The sequence below is a fragment of the Narcine bancroftii genome, chromosome 10, assembly GCF_036971445.1.
Source record: "Narcine bancroftii isolate sNarBan1 chromosome 10, sNarBan1.hap1, whole genome shotgun sequence".
Lineage (NCBI taxonomy): Eukaryota > Metazoa > Chordata > Chondrichthyes > Torpediniformes > Narcinidae > Narcine > Narcine bancroftii.
The window spans coordinates 88,533,641-88,549,389 of NC_091478.1; the positions used below are offsets into that span (position 1 = coordinate 88,533,641).

At 41.9% G+C, this 15,749-nt stretch overlaps 1 protein-coding gene across 4 annotated transcripts in view; it reads left to right on the plus strand.

Moving 5' to 3' along the window:
• Positions 1-15,749, plus strand: part of LOC138744891 (NLR family CARD domain-containing protein 3-like) — a 48,411-nt gene that overhangs the window by 9,496 nt on the left and 23,166 nt on the right. For 3 of the 4 annotated variants that reach the window (XM_069901697.1, XM_069901699.1, XM_069901698.1), the window contains 5 exons: positions 3,687-4,028; positions 9,962-10,291; positions 12,152-12,259; positions 12,959-13,387; positions 15,116-15,550. In XM_069901697.1, coding sequence (XP_069757798.1) covers positions 3,687-4,028; positions 9,962-10,291; positions 12,152-12,259; positions 12,959-13,387; positions 15,116-15,550 — 1,644 coding nt within the window. The remainder of the gene's footprint in view (positions 1-3,686; positions 4,029-9,961; positions 10,292-12,151; positions 12,260-12,958; positions 13,388-15,115; positions 15,551-15,749) is intronic. The other variant, XM_069901700.1, reaches the window with a different exon arrangement.

Here is a 15,749-nt window from a genome sequence, read left to right on the forward strand (position 1 = left end):
CTTCAGACAGAGCAGTGGGTACGGTACTAGAGCAATGGGCCAACGAGCACCTGTGACCCCTCGCCTTCTTCAGTAAGCACCTCCGAACACCAGAGCTCAAATACACCACGTTTGACCGAGAACTGCTGGCCTTGTACCTGGCGATACAGAACTTCTGCTTCATGTTACACAGACCACAAACCATTGACCTACGTGCTGAGCAGGGTCTTGGTCCCGTGGTTGGCAAGACAACAATGGCACCTCTCCTATGTATCTGAATTCACCACAGATATCCTCCACGGCGCCGACAAGGACAACATAGTGGCCGGCACACTGTCCCGGCCTGCTGTCGCTGCAACCGGAGGAGGGCTCAACATGGCCCAGCTTTCGAAGGAACATAGGGAGGACGCAGATGTTCAGGCGCACTGGACAACCATCATCAGCCTGAAGGTCAGAGACTTCTGCCCCACACCAGGGGAACCGACCCTGCTGTGCGACATCTCCACCCGGTCCACAACACCGAACCTACCCAGAACATGGCAACGGTGGGTTTTCGACAAGATCCACGTCGTATCCCACTTCCCCATAAGGTCCATGGTCTACCTGCTCTCGGACAGATTCGTGTGGCGTGGGCTCCGCTGAGACGTCACCCTGTGGGCGCGAACCTGCTTAAAGTGCCAGCGTGCCACTGTGCACTGGCACATCAAAGCCCCCCTACAGGCTTTCGAGCCGGTGCAATGGAGGCTGCGTGCGACACAGGGACGTGTGCCTGGGCATTCCCCCCACCTGAGTCGTGCATTTCAGAGTCCCGACCCACATCACATCAGACCGAGGAGCACAGTTCACCTTCTCCCTCTGGTCCAATCTGGTGAAATTCTGTGGCAGCTGCCTCCACCATATGATGGCCTACCATCCCCAAGCAAACGGACTGGTCGAATGGTTCCACCGCCACCTGAAAGGCTGTGTTGAAAGCCCTACTGACCAGGCCGAACTGGATGGATGAGCTCTCGTGGGTACTGCTCAGGATCCACAGGGCACTGAAGGAGGACCTGCCAGTATCGTCCGAAGAGATGGTGTAAGGTGCATTGCTTTCCATCCCGGGGACCTACATTTCAACCACCCCCCAGCCCACAGACCAGCGCGTTAGACGTCCTGCACAGGCTGAGAGAGCAAGCGGGCAGACAACCCCTCCCCCACCCCGCCACCGTCCAAACACAGATTGCCACCCAGCCACGTTCCAGCTGTCCACCCACTACGTTTTCATATGCAGAGAACAGCAATGGACCCCCCCCCCCCTACAGTGCCCATACAAAGGTCCCTTCAAGGTACTGCAGAGAGACATCGTAGTGTTCACATTGGACATTGGAGGCTAACAGGACAGATTCACAGTCGACCGCCTCAAAGTCGTGCACCTGGACTCCGACCTACCGGCCTCGGACCTCTGGGTTAAGCACAGAGGTCAACCCCCCCCCCCAACCCCGAGAGACTGTAAGTCAGACTGCTCAGAGAGCGGCGGCAATTCTTTGGGGGAGGTGCAGCGGGATGAGTATTCAAGATTTAATTTATTGTCATGTAATAAAGACAGTGCAATATTACACAAAATTTGAGTAAATGGACCGAATCACCGCAACACGCAGCAGGTCCAAGATGACGTGAGCTCCTTCTTGGCAGTGAAGGGGAGCCTGCGCCTAGCAACATGCACGGGCTAAGAAGCCCTCCACACAGCGACGTGATGATGTCACTTTGGAAGCCGGAGTGAAATCATCTACTAATGTTACTAAATACCAATAATATCTTTATATAAAAACTCAAATCAACGTATATAGGCCCTCCAATAAAAAAATCATAAATTAAAAACTAAGAAAAAAGTAAATAAAAATAAAAAAATAATTAAAAATCCCCCCCCCCAAAAAAACTACCAAAAGGTAGTAATCCCTTAAACAAAAATTGGGTGTGGATCACCCACCAGTGGCTGATGACTAATAAAGAACTTAGTGCAAATCTCCCCCTCCCCAGCCAAACAATCAGTAACATCCAAGTATCATAATAACAAGTGAAAAAACAAAATAAGAAAATTCTTCTTTTCATCCAAAAGACTCCAATCTCGAAGATCCCGTTTCGGAAGGAGGTGGACTCTTTCCATTCCCATTTTCCTCATTTCTTCCATTTCCAGAGCTACCAAATTTTTCTTTTGGAGATAATGGTGAACTACGTCTTTGTCCTCTTATATCTGGCAATGAGTCAGCAAAAATCATTGCTTCACGATCAGTTTCAAAAAACCGAAATTGATAGTCTCCGTGAAAGACCTTCAACATTGCAGGGTAACAAAAAGTAGACTTATAACCTTTACGCCACGAAATTTCTTTAACTGGATTAAATCAACATCGACATTGAATGACATCTTGACTCAGATCAGAATAAAAAAAGACTACTATTTTGAATCAATAATGGGGTTTGTCGTTATCTCGCATTTTGTACTGCAAGTCGAAGTTTTGCTTCTCTATCCAAATAACTCATCGAATTATTATCGGTCTTGGGGTTGACCAGCTGAGGGTATTCTTCTTAAAGCTCTATGTGCTCTTTCCAGTGCGAATCCCCCAGATAAAAATTCTTGCCCTAATATTTGCGGAATTCAGGCTTTAAAGAAACGAAGAGGGTCTTGTCCTTCTATACCTTCTGCCAAACCAACAATTTTCACATTATTCCTTCTGCTTTGATTTTCCAAATAATCTATTTTTCTTTCTAGCTCCTTCTCTCGATCTCCTAATTCTGACTGATTTTTCCACCTTCAACACTTTTTCTGTTAGAAGCCACTTGTTGTTTACAATCCAAAAAAGCAGTCTGAAATTTTTTTAAATTCTTCATAAGATGCATCCACATGTGTTTTAACTATATTTAATTCTGAACTTATACCAGCATTAATTTGAACCATTTCATTCATTAGAGATGCCAACAAAGGTTTTATAACAGCTTGAATAACTGCATTCAATTGTATACATTGTGAATCAGTAAAACTCCACTCTGCTCTCTCTGACATGGTGGCAGAACAAGGTAACTGCAGCTCCTGCTGCAATTCAACAGACGTCATTTTAAAAGTTTTACTGCGGGTCTGGACTCCCAGCGACGGCACCCCGACTTCTTCAGGGGGTCGCCGCTGGTCTCCCCCTGCATCTTGTTGTTTTCCCATCTATTCGCGAAGAAAAACGATTTCTTCAGATTGTAATGCTCCCTGATGCTCTTCCTGCATGCTCCCCCCTATTGAAATCGAAAGGCTTTCCAAATCGGGGTCCACTTCTCGGGAACATGCACCTTCTTCCAGAGAATGGGTAATTACAGCACAATCGTTCATTTGGGGAGTAATAGGTTTTTTTTGCAGCCTCAACAGGTGATCTTTAGGATTTAGGCAATGAGAAAATTGAGCCTGGGGCTGTTTCAAGTCGTCTAGGCCCCAGATCCTCAGCACTTCAAAAATGTATTTTCTTTTGAACTTGAGATTTAGTCTTTTTACTATTAGTGGCCATAATAATTCCTTAATACTTTAAACTAAAATTTTTAAAGTTTAAACTTGAAAACAAAGGGTTAAAAAATGGGTATTTAAAAGTCTGGCCAGAAAGGTCGAGATTGCCACGCCATCTTGCCACGCGCCCCCCCCCCTCCCCCTTTTCTTATGGTTTGAACTGATTTGCATTTGCATCTTTTTACTGCAGCCACCTTGGATGTGAAAGTCTTTCCAGCAGTGTTCAATGCCACAATTGGTGAAGAAGTCCTGCTAAATTGCTTATTTTCTCAAACCATTGAGTTTGACTTGATGTACATTGTGATTGAATGGAACCAGAGAGCAGGAGATCATGAAAAGGCTATTTGTCTGTTGGACTTCGGGGAATATGAAAGCTACAGACCAGGATCAAGTCTCTTTCAAAATGAAATAAGCAAAGGAAATGCATCTTTACTCCTAAAAAATGTTACTGTGGATGACATTGGATCATATTCCTGTATCGTTTCGCTATTTTCTGATAAAAATATGGGTAATGTTAATCTGTCAATTACAGGTGAGTACAGGAATAATGTCTAAAATACAATCTGTTAAAATTGGCATTGGGAGTTCCAGTGCTGGGAACTAGGATCTCAACAGGTCCACTTAAAAGGCACAAATTTGACATTAATGTTTTCTTTACCATTTTCTTTTCCTATCTTGCCCTTCACGTATTTTAAAAGGCCAGCATCTAATTACTGTTTGTAATATTCAAAGAGAAGGCATTCCTCAAAACTTTTATTAAGCAGTCTGTTACTGCCTTTAAATTATTCTCAAATTCTACTGAATGTAAATAGCATATGTATTTCTGCAAAATGGCGGTGCACTAGAACTGCTGTAACGACAGCGCTGCTGCAGGTGTGGACCCATGGAGAGCGGAGTCACAGTGCTACCGCAGGTCCAATTATCCTCAGCTCTCTACAGGCTTTAAATGGCCTGTAAATGGAGCCTTGGAGGTTTTATTTAAAATTACAGTAACCACAGTGACTGTACCCTAGAGAGTGGCACCTATGAATGGCAGTAGCCACGATGAGTTACAGACTCCGGGGAAGCAGAGGACTGGCGTGGCATACCAGAGAATGAGGCGACTACCCCCGTTTGAGAAGGAGAAGCATGGGAGACAACCCATAGGACAGAGACCACAGAGGCTGAACAGTGAGGGGCTCTGAAGTTGAGGAACATTCAGACAGCGGGCTGTTGACAATTAGAGGCAAGGAACCTATGCAGGCTGTTGAAGACGGCGGGTGAGGGATTCGCACTGGGCTGTGGACAGCTAGAGACTGACTCAGGACTGGCTCAGGACTGGCTGAAGGGGTAATATGTTGGATCTGGGATGCGAGAGGGTGCCAAGGGCACTGAAGAGTTCCTGATTGTGTCGGAGATTCGGGTCTGGAGCTTGAACTGGTCTCTATGCGACTGCCGGGTCTGCAGAAGTGTTGGAGGAAAATCTGTGGACCACTCAGTGACTCTAGGAGGATCTCTCTTTTGCTTCTCTTTCTCTAACTGTGAGAGGGACCAGGCAATTTCGGCTGATGCCGAATCGACCTCATGGCGGACAAAAACAAATTTTGTGTAATATTGCACTGTCTTTATTACATGACAATAAATTAAATCTTGAATCATATGCTTTTGAGGAAGCAGACATCGATTTACCAGAAATCATATCTGTACTAAAAAATATTACATTTTAAGGCAACATCTAAGAAGTCCTTCTTCTTCTTCTTCTTTCCCTCTACTGCCATCAACATGGCCCACATCTCCTCTATTTCCCACACATTTGCCCCTAGATGAAGAACAGGGTTCCCCTTAACCTCCCTTACCAGCCTCCGCATCCAACATATCCTCTGCAATTTCTACCACCTACAGTGTGATCCCACCACTAGACATATCTTCCCCTCTCTGGTTCTGCAGAGACTACTCCCTCGTTCACTATCCTTTCCCACATCGCCCCCTCAAGTGCTTACCCCTGTGACCGCATGAAGTGCTACATTTGTGCCCAAACCACCTTTCTCACCACCTTTCAGGCTCCAAACAGTCCTTCCAAGTGATGCAATGCTTCACATGTGAATCTGCAGGGGATCATCTACTACATCTGGTGGTCCCATTGTATCTCTCTTTGACATCAGAGAGAATGGATGCAGACAGGGACATCACTTCTGTCTACCCTAATAATGGGAATCTACCAGTGCCCAGCTGTTTTAATTCCACACCCCATTCCCACATCATTTGTCTGTCCATGGCCTCAAGCACAGTCAAACCGAGGCTACCCGCAAATCAGGAATAGAGTCAAATATTCCATCTGGGCACTCTTCAGCCAGATGGCATTAACTAGACTTCCCCATTTTCTTTTGGGGTACTCCCTGTCTCTTTCTCTCTCTCTCTCTCCCCCTCCTCTCTTTCCTCCTCTCTCCCCCATCACCCTCCCTCTCTCTCTTTCCTTCTGTCTCCTTTCCTTCAGCTCCTAATGTCCTTCTCTCTTTTTTCAGAGATCTATCCCCTCCTCATCACTTCGCAGCTTTTTTCTCCTCTCCCCTCCCACGCGCATCCTCCTATGACCTTTCGCCTGTTTTGCCTTGCTCCTCCCCCGCCCCACCCCTTGGGCCAAAATGTTGGTTACCCTTTGCTTCTGATAGATGCTGCATGACGAGGAGGTCGAGGAGGAGGTGCGTTGGCTGAGCGATGGGGCAGACAGTATATAAAGTAAACTTACCGGTCAGGGGCTTAATCAGGTGACGAGGAGGAGGTGCATTGGCTGTGCAACGGGGTGGTAAATACATAAAGCTTACTTAACAGCCAGGTTTAATTAGTGAGGGAGGGAGGGACAATGAGCGACCAAAGGAGTGGGACTTGGGACTTCCAGGCTTTGGCTCAACAGGCTTCGGAAAAAGCAGGCGAGGATAAAGGTAAGCTGTATTATTTGCTTTTCTTAATGTTTAATATAGAATTCAGAGACATGCCTATGGGGTTAGTGCTCTGTTCTGGGTGTCAGATATAGGAACCAAGGGTGACTTCCACACTCCGCAATGGCCACAACTGCGCCTGGTGCACCGTGATGCAGTTCGCACTTCCTTAAAGACTCAGTTGGGGAACTGGAACTGCAGCTTGATGACCTGCGGTTTGTTAGAGAGAGTGAGGAGATGGTTGATAGGACCTTCACCCTCCCCAACGGTCACTCCTGCATTGGGTGCACCAGGATGCAGCTCCTTAAGGACCAAATTAGGGAGATGGATTTTCAGCTTGATGACCTGCGGGTTGTTAGGGAGAGGGAAGAGGTTATTGATAGGACGTACAGGGAGGTAATTACCCCTAGACGAGAGGTGTTGGGTAAGTGGGCAACTGTCAGGGGAGGGAATAAAAATGCCAGGATAATGGAGAGCACCTTTGTGACTCTTCCTCTCTGCAATTGTATTGGATACTGTTGGGGGTAATGGCCTGACAGGGGATGGCCACACTAAGCCTGGCGCTGTGGTACAGAAGGGAAGGAAGAGGAATGCAGTGGTCATAGGGGACTCCATTGTCAGGAGTAAATACAAGGGATTCTGTGAGCCTGATAGATATACCCACATGGTATTTTGTCTCCCAGGTGCCAGGGTGTGAGATATCTCAAATCGGGTCCAGAGTATTCTGAGAACAGCCTGATGTCTTGGTACTTGTGAGTACCAATGACATTGATTTTAAAAAAAAAGGGAGGAGGACATGAAAAGGAATTACAGTGTGTTAGGATGGAAGCTAAGAGACAAGACATTCAGGGTAGTGATCTGTGGATTGCTACCTGTGCCAAGTGCAAGTGGGGGCAAAAATGGAAGGATCAGACAGATGAATGGGTGGCTGAGGGGCTGGTGCAGAAGGAAGGGTTTCAGAATCTTAGACCATTGGGATCTCTTCAGGGGGAGGCATGACCTCTACAAGAAGGATGGGTTACACCTGAACCCAAAAGGGGTTAATAAGCAGGTGTGGTTTAAACTAATTTGGCTGGGGGATGGGAGCCTGAGTGATAGGGCAATGGATAGGAAAGAGAAAATAGGAAAAGTTCAGATAGGCAGTGAAATTAAAAGGACAGAAGGAGCAGAAAGGGATTGGAGAGTATGGCCAAGTGCGTCAGGTAACAAGGTGAGAAATGTGGGGAGTGACAGATTAAAGGTATTGTACATGAACAAACGGAATATAAGAAATAAAATGGATGAGCTTGAGGCTCAACTGCATATTGGCGAGAATGATGTTATAGGAATAACAGAGACACCACTGCAGGAGGGCTGGGATTGGGAAATTAATATTCCAGGGTTTATGTCCTATCGAAGGGACAGACAGGTGGGTAGAGGGAGTGGAATGGATCTGTTGGTGAGGAATGATTTTCAGTCCCTTGAAAGGAGTGACATAAAAGCAAGTGGAGTAGAGTCTGGAGAGAGTTGAGAAATTGCAAGGGCAAGAGGGCCATAATGGGAGTCATATACAAGCCCCCAAATGGTAGCTCGGATATTGGAGGCAGAATAAATCAGGAGTTAAGATTGGCATGTCAGAATGGCTATGATGCAGTTGTTATGGGAGATTTCAACATGCAGGTAGACTGGGAAAATCTAGCTGGTGCGGAACTGCAAGAAAGTGAGTTTATAGAATGTGTCCAGGATACATTTTTAGAGCAGCTCATGATGGACCCCACCAGAGGGAAGACAATTCGGGATGTGGTGTTGTATAACATAGAAACATAGAAGATAGGAGCAGGAGTAGGTCATTCGGCCCTTCGAGCCTGCTCCGCCATTCAATGAGATTATGGCTGATCTTAAAGTTCAGTACCCCGTCCCCGCCTTCTCTCTGTAACCCTTAATTCCCTTATACTGAAGAAATATATCTAATTCCCTCTTAAATATATTCAATGAACCTGCCTCTACTGCTCTCTGTGGTAATGAATTCTACAGATTCACCACCCTCTGGGTAAAGAAATTTCTCCTCATCTCGGTCCTAAATGTTTTGCCTATTATCCTCGAACCATGGCCCCGGGTTCTGGACTCCCCCACCATTGGAAACATCCCATCTGCATCCATTCTGTCCAGTCCTGCCAGAATTTTATATGTCTCTATGAGATCCCCTCTCATTCTTCTAAACTCCAGCGAGTACAATCCCAATTTGCGCAATCTTTCCTCATAAGTCATTCCTGCCATTCCAGGTATCAGCCTGGTGAATCGCCTCTGCGCTCCCTCCATTGCAAGAACATCCTTCCTCAGATAAGGTGACCAAAACTGCACACAATACTCCAGGTCTGGTCTCACCAGGGCTCTTTACAACTGCAGTAAGGTATCCTTGTTCCTAGACTCAAACCCTCTTGATATGAAGGCCAACATACCATTTGCTTTTTTAACCTCCTGCTGTACCTGCATACTCACCTTCAGAGACTGGTGCACAAGAACCCCTAGGTCTCTCTGCACTTCCCCATTTCCCAATCTATTGCCATTCAAATAGTAGTCTGCCCTCCGGTTTGTATTACCAAAGTGGATAACCTCACATTTATCCACATTGTAATGCATTTGCCATGTATCTGCCCAGTCCCCCAATTTATCCAAATCACACTGGAGCTTCCTGACCCCCTCTTCAGTGCACACAACCCCTCCTGCAAATTTGGAGATCTTACGTCCAATCCCCTCATCTAGATCATTAATGTGAATTGTGAACAGCTGGGGTCCCAGTACAGATCCCTGTGGCACCCCACCGGTCACCGCTTGCCAACAATGCGGATTTGATAAGGGATCTTGAAGTAGGGGAGCCATGAGGTAATAACGACCATAATATGGTAAGTTTTAATTTGCAATTTGAAAGGGAGAAGGAAAGAAAGTCAGAAATATGAGTACTACATTTGAATAAAGGGGAATATGCAGCCATGAGGGAGGAGCTTGCCAAAATACAATGGAAGGATTCTCCCTGGCTGGGAGAACAATGGAACAAAAATGGCAGATATTTCTGGGCATTTTTCACAAGGTACAGGAGCAGTTCATTCCAAAGAGGAAGAAGGGTTCTAAGGTGAGCAAAGGGCAACTGTAGCTGACAAAGGAAGTCGAGAACAGTATCAAGACCAAGGAGAGGAAGTATAATATAGCAAAGAGGAACCTTCAAAGAGCAACAGAAGATAACTAAGAAAGCTATACGATATTGCTTTAAGATGAAGGATGGTGAGGGAGGGGGGGGGAAATAAAACGACACTGTATATATTTTAAAATGAAAATGTATGTATCTTGATCAATGTGGTTTATAGTGTGAAAAATAAAAAAATAAAAAAAAAAGATGAAGGATGGTGAAAAAAATGAGAATGTCACTGTACATACTAATACCGAACATTACTGATGTGGTTCACGGTGAAATGTTAAATAAAAAAATTATAAAAATAATTTTAAAAAAGAAAATTATATCAAGAATGCTTATAAAGGGAGTACAATATTTACTCTACTTCTTTTGTCTTTGTAGCACCTCCTGTGGTTTCAATAAATACCGTAAATATTATTATGGAACCTGGAGAAGATAAAGTAATTATTTCTGTGATGCAAAACTTCTATCCGGAGAAACTTTCTGTCTCTTGGTTAAAAAATAACTCAAAAGACAATGAAAGCCAAGTTAATATCACATCCCAAGCGGTTGCAGGAACACAACAACGAAATCAAGATGGGACATTTAACCTAATTTCATTCCTGATTATCAAAGGCAACAAAGGGGATGATGGAGTTTTTTATATCTGTCGAGTCACTCATGAAGCATTAAAAGTACCAATACAAAAAGCTGTTGGGTTGACCATAAAGGGTGAGTTATAAAAGGGGAGAATGGTGTTGGTTTTTTCATGAGTCCCATTTATTTTCACTTTGGGAAATTTGATTTGAATTTTATGTAACTGAGCATAGACAGAGGGGGCATCATGAGAAGCAGACATCACTGAATCCCACGTACTTGAACAGAACTTTTAGCATTGTCGTGCCATGTTTCCCTTAAGATGAGAAGTCTTTGTAGTTTATTTGCGAAATGTTCACAAGATATTATAATAGAAAAGCTCTAATCTTTGACCTAATTTTATCAAAATTGTCTATGACAAGGCAGTGGTATCATATTTTCACTGCAAATATTAATACCATATCTGGATCACATGGTTTTTTAATTAATTCTGGTGTTCTTTTGTTAAAAAATACAATGAAACAATTATTTACTGTTATTACCTGACTGTTTTCAAAACTATGCTCAAAAATAATTAATATTTTGATTAATCAGATATCTGACACAATGTAACCCCCATCAAGAACCAAGCTACATGCAGGATGTTAATGTAAAGTGGGCATGTTCTCCCCAGAGAAGGATGCATTTCGAGAAGAGTTGTCTTTCAAATGGGGGCATTAAATTGAGGTTTATGTTTCAAAAATCCCATGGCATAATTTTAAAGAAAATCTCAATGTCTCTTGGTGACTTGTTTATCCCTCTCTCAAAAGTTTCAAAAGTCCCAAAATTACTGCTCAATATCATGTTGCTGTTTGAAGTAGCTTGCTATGTTGAAAATTCTACATCTTCTGAATTAATTTTGAAGGTACAACATTGGCTGTAAAATGCTTTGAACTGTTCTAAAACAAGTGAATGTTCTAGAAAGTGAAAATTCTAGAAGTACGTTTCAAAAACTTCTGTGGGTTGTAGGTTAATTGGAGTATTTGGGCGGCTTGGGGGCTGGAAGGGCCTGTTACCATGCAATTTAAATTTTAAAAATTTAAATTTAAAAGATACCTTTCTGATCTCCTGTCTGCACAATGTGAGGTACTGTCCCATTTCCTGGTGATGGTCCGGCAGAATTTACCCGCTTACCCCCACCCCGTTTTTTTTCGTCTGAACCAGCAAACTATTTTGGAGTGCAGGTCAGTGGGTCTCAACTTTCCTCAGTATCAGGCCCACCTGACTTGCGGCATAACATGCCATGGCCTGCTAGTGGCAATAACTGAGCAATATTTTCATCAAAGGTAGGTCTGTAAATTTAAAATATTTTATTTAACATTTTTAAAGACCTACACAGAAACCCACTGGTTTAAAACCACTGACTATGCAAAATTTATTAATTTAAGGGCTGGGAACACTTGAAGTGGCACAATAATCCTTCTACAATTCACTAGCTGTGTTTAGGATTGCTTAGATCTTCCTGAAGTCTCCTTGATCCTCACGGCATGAATCACAACAGCTGGGATTACTAGAGAAGGTGCCTCTGGAAGTAAAAATGCTAAGAATTGAACTTTGTAATGCAAGAATGCTGCCTCCAGCAGTAGTAGAGGGCTGTGGGTGTGAGGAAGGGAAAATTTATATTGTGGATTATATTGTAGGTTTACGTGAGTTGGAACAGCCTGTGCTGTTATGTTTTCTGTTTTACTCAAAGTCTGTTTCCTCAAAATTTACTAAACTTCAACTGTTCCTACACCATATTTCGAACATCTTCAGAAACATCAGCTGTTTATATAATATGCCTCTCTTTTGAAACATCCCATTGCACTTTACAACCAATCGTATGTTTGTTACATTGGAAGCAATGCTTCAAATTATGCTGTAATTCAATTTTAAAATTTGCTTTTTGATTTCAAATGTTGTTCGGCTTACAGAAACTAATAATCTTGAATATTTTATTGACTTTTGTGTTTCTAGGCTCCACTCTAACTTCTAGATCAAGAATATTGTTCGCAGCTGTTGTGACCTTTCTGCTCACAGCAGTTATCTGCTATGGAACATGTGTTTTCTACAATCAAAGAACAGGTAAATAATAGAAGTCGTTAAACTTAATTTTGTGATGGGGTTGAGTTTTGTAAAGGTGCATTTCTTTCCCCGAGAAGTTAATAGTGTTCTGTCACTTTGAGCCATTTGCGGTCTCTATGGTGGTAATGTGATCCAATGGATGAGGTAGTCTACTTCAGCGATGTTGACCCTGTGACAGTGTTCCTTTGTAAAGACTTACTCATCTCCCTGGTGTTTTGTTATAATGTTTTTATTTCTATGATATTCCGATACACATACTTTTCTAATTAGATTTGCATACCTAATGTATTTTAAGATGATGTCTCGTGCTTCGAGATCTTGACTGCTTTTCAGAAATTGACTTCAGTGGGATTGATTAAAAAGAAAAAGAATGCTGGAAATAATCAGCAGGTCAGGCCACGATTTTTAGGAAGAAAATCTTTGGATCCTCAACTGGAATATTAGCCCTGTTTCTCTTTCTAAAGATGTGACTTGACCTGCTAAGTATTTCTCACATTTTCTGTTTTTATTTTAGATATCCAGCATCCACAATTTTTTTTTTAAATTTTCACCAAGATTGGTCATTGCCAACCAATCATATCGGAAGAGGAGCTTAAGTTAAAAATAAAGCAAGAGGATTAGTAAAATAAATGACAAATGATAGAGAAAATTATAATTGTAGCATTTTTTTGAAGTAATTCTGGTTTTTCTGTTTTACAGATACTCCCAGAGTGTCAAATATAATCATATCAAACTATTGGAATAAGGCCAATCCACTTTCTCTTACTTGTGCAGTTTTCTGGTTCAGACCAAAATCAATTGTCATCTCTTGGTCCAGAGGAGAAGTGGGTAAATTCCACAGGACCCTCATCAGTAAATGGGACAGCGCCTCACACTGTGCAGGCAAGAAAACAGAAAGTTATTTTCAGAATGAACAGGGACAAGTTGAAAGAATGCCGTTCACGAGAGGAGAATATGATGTTGCAGTGTCTTTGAAAGATCACAAAGAATGTGGAATGCACAGTTTAATATCTCAGCTCACATTCAGAGGTGAAAAAGTTGCAAAAAGAGAACAGGCTTATTATTTTGAAGTCTTGCATTATGCATTTGAGCAACCCATTTTAAAAACAGTTGTTGTAGAAATCAAAGGTAAGTTGCTTTTTTTTCCTATTGCATATAAATCTAAAGAAAATTAGAATTGTTTTAAACGATGCCAAAATAGGCATTGAAAAAGAAATAGAAACCTTTTGAGTATACACTGTGCCGTGCCATATATATCTTACAAATTATTGTGTGCAATCAATATTTAGCATTCGGTTGCTTAATTCATGTTAATCTTCTGTCAATTATTTTCTTTCCGCCTCTGACTCATTTACATACTTTGGGTAAATTAATGACCAAAGGAATAACAAACATAAAAACAAAATTTGCTGAAAATATTCAAGAAATGAGGCAACATCTGTTTAATATTATAAATAATATTTTAGGTTCTATATTTGATCTTTATTCTCAGATAATCGATTATAATTAGAGCTACTACACCACCTGTTTTCTGAATTGTACTGTTAACATTGTGGTAAACCACTGTCATGTATAATTATCTGGTCAGGCATACCTATTGGCCAGTTGTACCTGTAGCCCCTCTTCACAGACCCCTGTTACTCGGTACAGGACAACCGAACAGTAGGGATATGCTAAGTTCTCAAGTGAATAAAAGTCTATTGGTTTTTCTACAGTAGTCTTCTGAGTAATTGATGGTGCATCAAACATTATGTAAATCCTGCACAAGAACATCCTGCTTCCCTCCCCTCTTCAAAGTTTCAATGTTCCCATTCGTTGATCATTTAAGAAATATTGTGTTTTTCTATGTGTACTATCACACTGGATAGCCTTACAAAATATTCCACTTATACATTTAACTGGTTTAATTGCAGAATCATAATATCTCACTCACAGATATCTTAATAATCAAGTGTATTATCACTTGGATACATTACACCAAATCCCATTATCTAAATAATTAATTATCAGTCATAAATACCTAAATCTTCAATACCAATCCTTGTAGAACCCACCAGAAAGAACTTGGATTGGATTAAATGGAAGTTGTATAGTTGTTCAGTATAACTTGATGAGAATAGTTGTGCAAAGTACTCTTGAGTGAATCATCTTATTGGAGAAAGAATCTCTAAAACAGGAAGGGCCTGTAACAGTGCTGTTTATCTAAATAAATAACATTTTAAATAAAGGGTTAAAATTGTAAAGTAAATGTTCTCTGAAGCAACACACAACCCCTTGGGAGCCAACATTCAGCCAGCAGAGTCCCATGGTCATGCCCCACCCACAGCAGCTGTTTGAATAAAGTTGCGATAAAGTTGGATTTAAATAAAATGACGGCACCTCGGATGGAGAGCCGGCTGATGCTGCTCGTCGCTGGGGTGGCTCTCCCAAAGTGTCTCCCTACCCCTGTCTCGTAAAGAATCTTTATTCATATTAGGTACATCTGGCTTTATCTGTAAACTTGGGGGAGTGCAGGTTAATTATGATGGTGGCATGGTTAGCTAGTGCTATGCTGTTACAGGGTCAGCGACTGGGGTTCAAATTTGAATTTTGTAAGTTAAGGGAATTACCTGATTAAAGTGAACTTTGCTTCATTAAAGATGATAATACTGACTTTTTTCCAAATTACTTTACATTTTGCACTGTCTTTTTGTCTTTTAATCTGTGTATTCTTAATGCAAGTGTATTAGGCATTGGAACAGTGTATCTCAGTCAACCGGAAAATTCGCATATGCGGCATCCACGATCCCTGTACGTGCCGAATAATGAGAATTCTACTGTATATGTTAACTTTATTTTTGATAAAATTTCTAACAGGTGATGATGACAGTATTGAATATTTTCCAACACAAGTAAAGCACAATGATTGGGCAGTGCAGGCTATTGAAGAAGGACGGCGCACTGTGGTTAATTACATCAGTCCAAACATAGTTCCACTCTTAAATCTTTTAATGGAGCAGAGAATAATCTCCGAAGATGATCTCAGTGATGTAAAAGCTAAGCCAGACGTTGACAAAGGACGAACTCTTTTGGACATGATGAGTCACAAAGGAGAGCAGGCCAGTGCTCAATTTTTCAATGTACTACACGACACTGATTACCTTTATCCTGGCATCAGAAGATATATAACATCACTGATGGAACCCTACACTGAGAAAGGTGATAGGCCAATTTTTGATCTACATGAAGACATACCAACTGTTTTATTTGAGTTTAATGATGAAAAAAACAGAATATCTAATATTTCTGAAGGTAAGTGTAATTAGAATTAATGGGCATTTCTGTGTTTTAATAGTTCCATATCATTAGTATGTAAGCTCTGTAATATTCTACAATACATGCAAATACTGAAATTTGGATATGGTTAATACCGTGGATTCAATTTGTTTATGTGGTTGAGGTGAGTATTTGCAGTTTTGAAATCTTCACATTCGGATGAGCAATTAAGCAG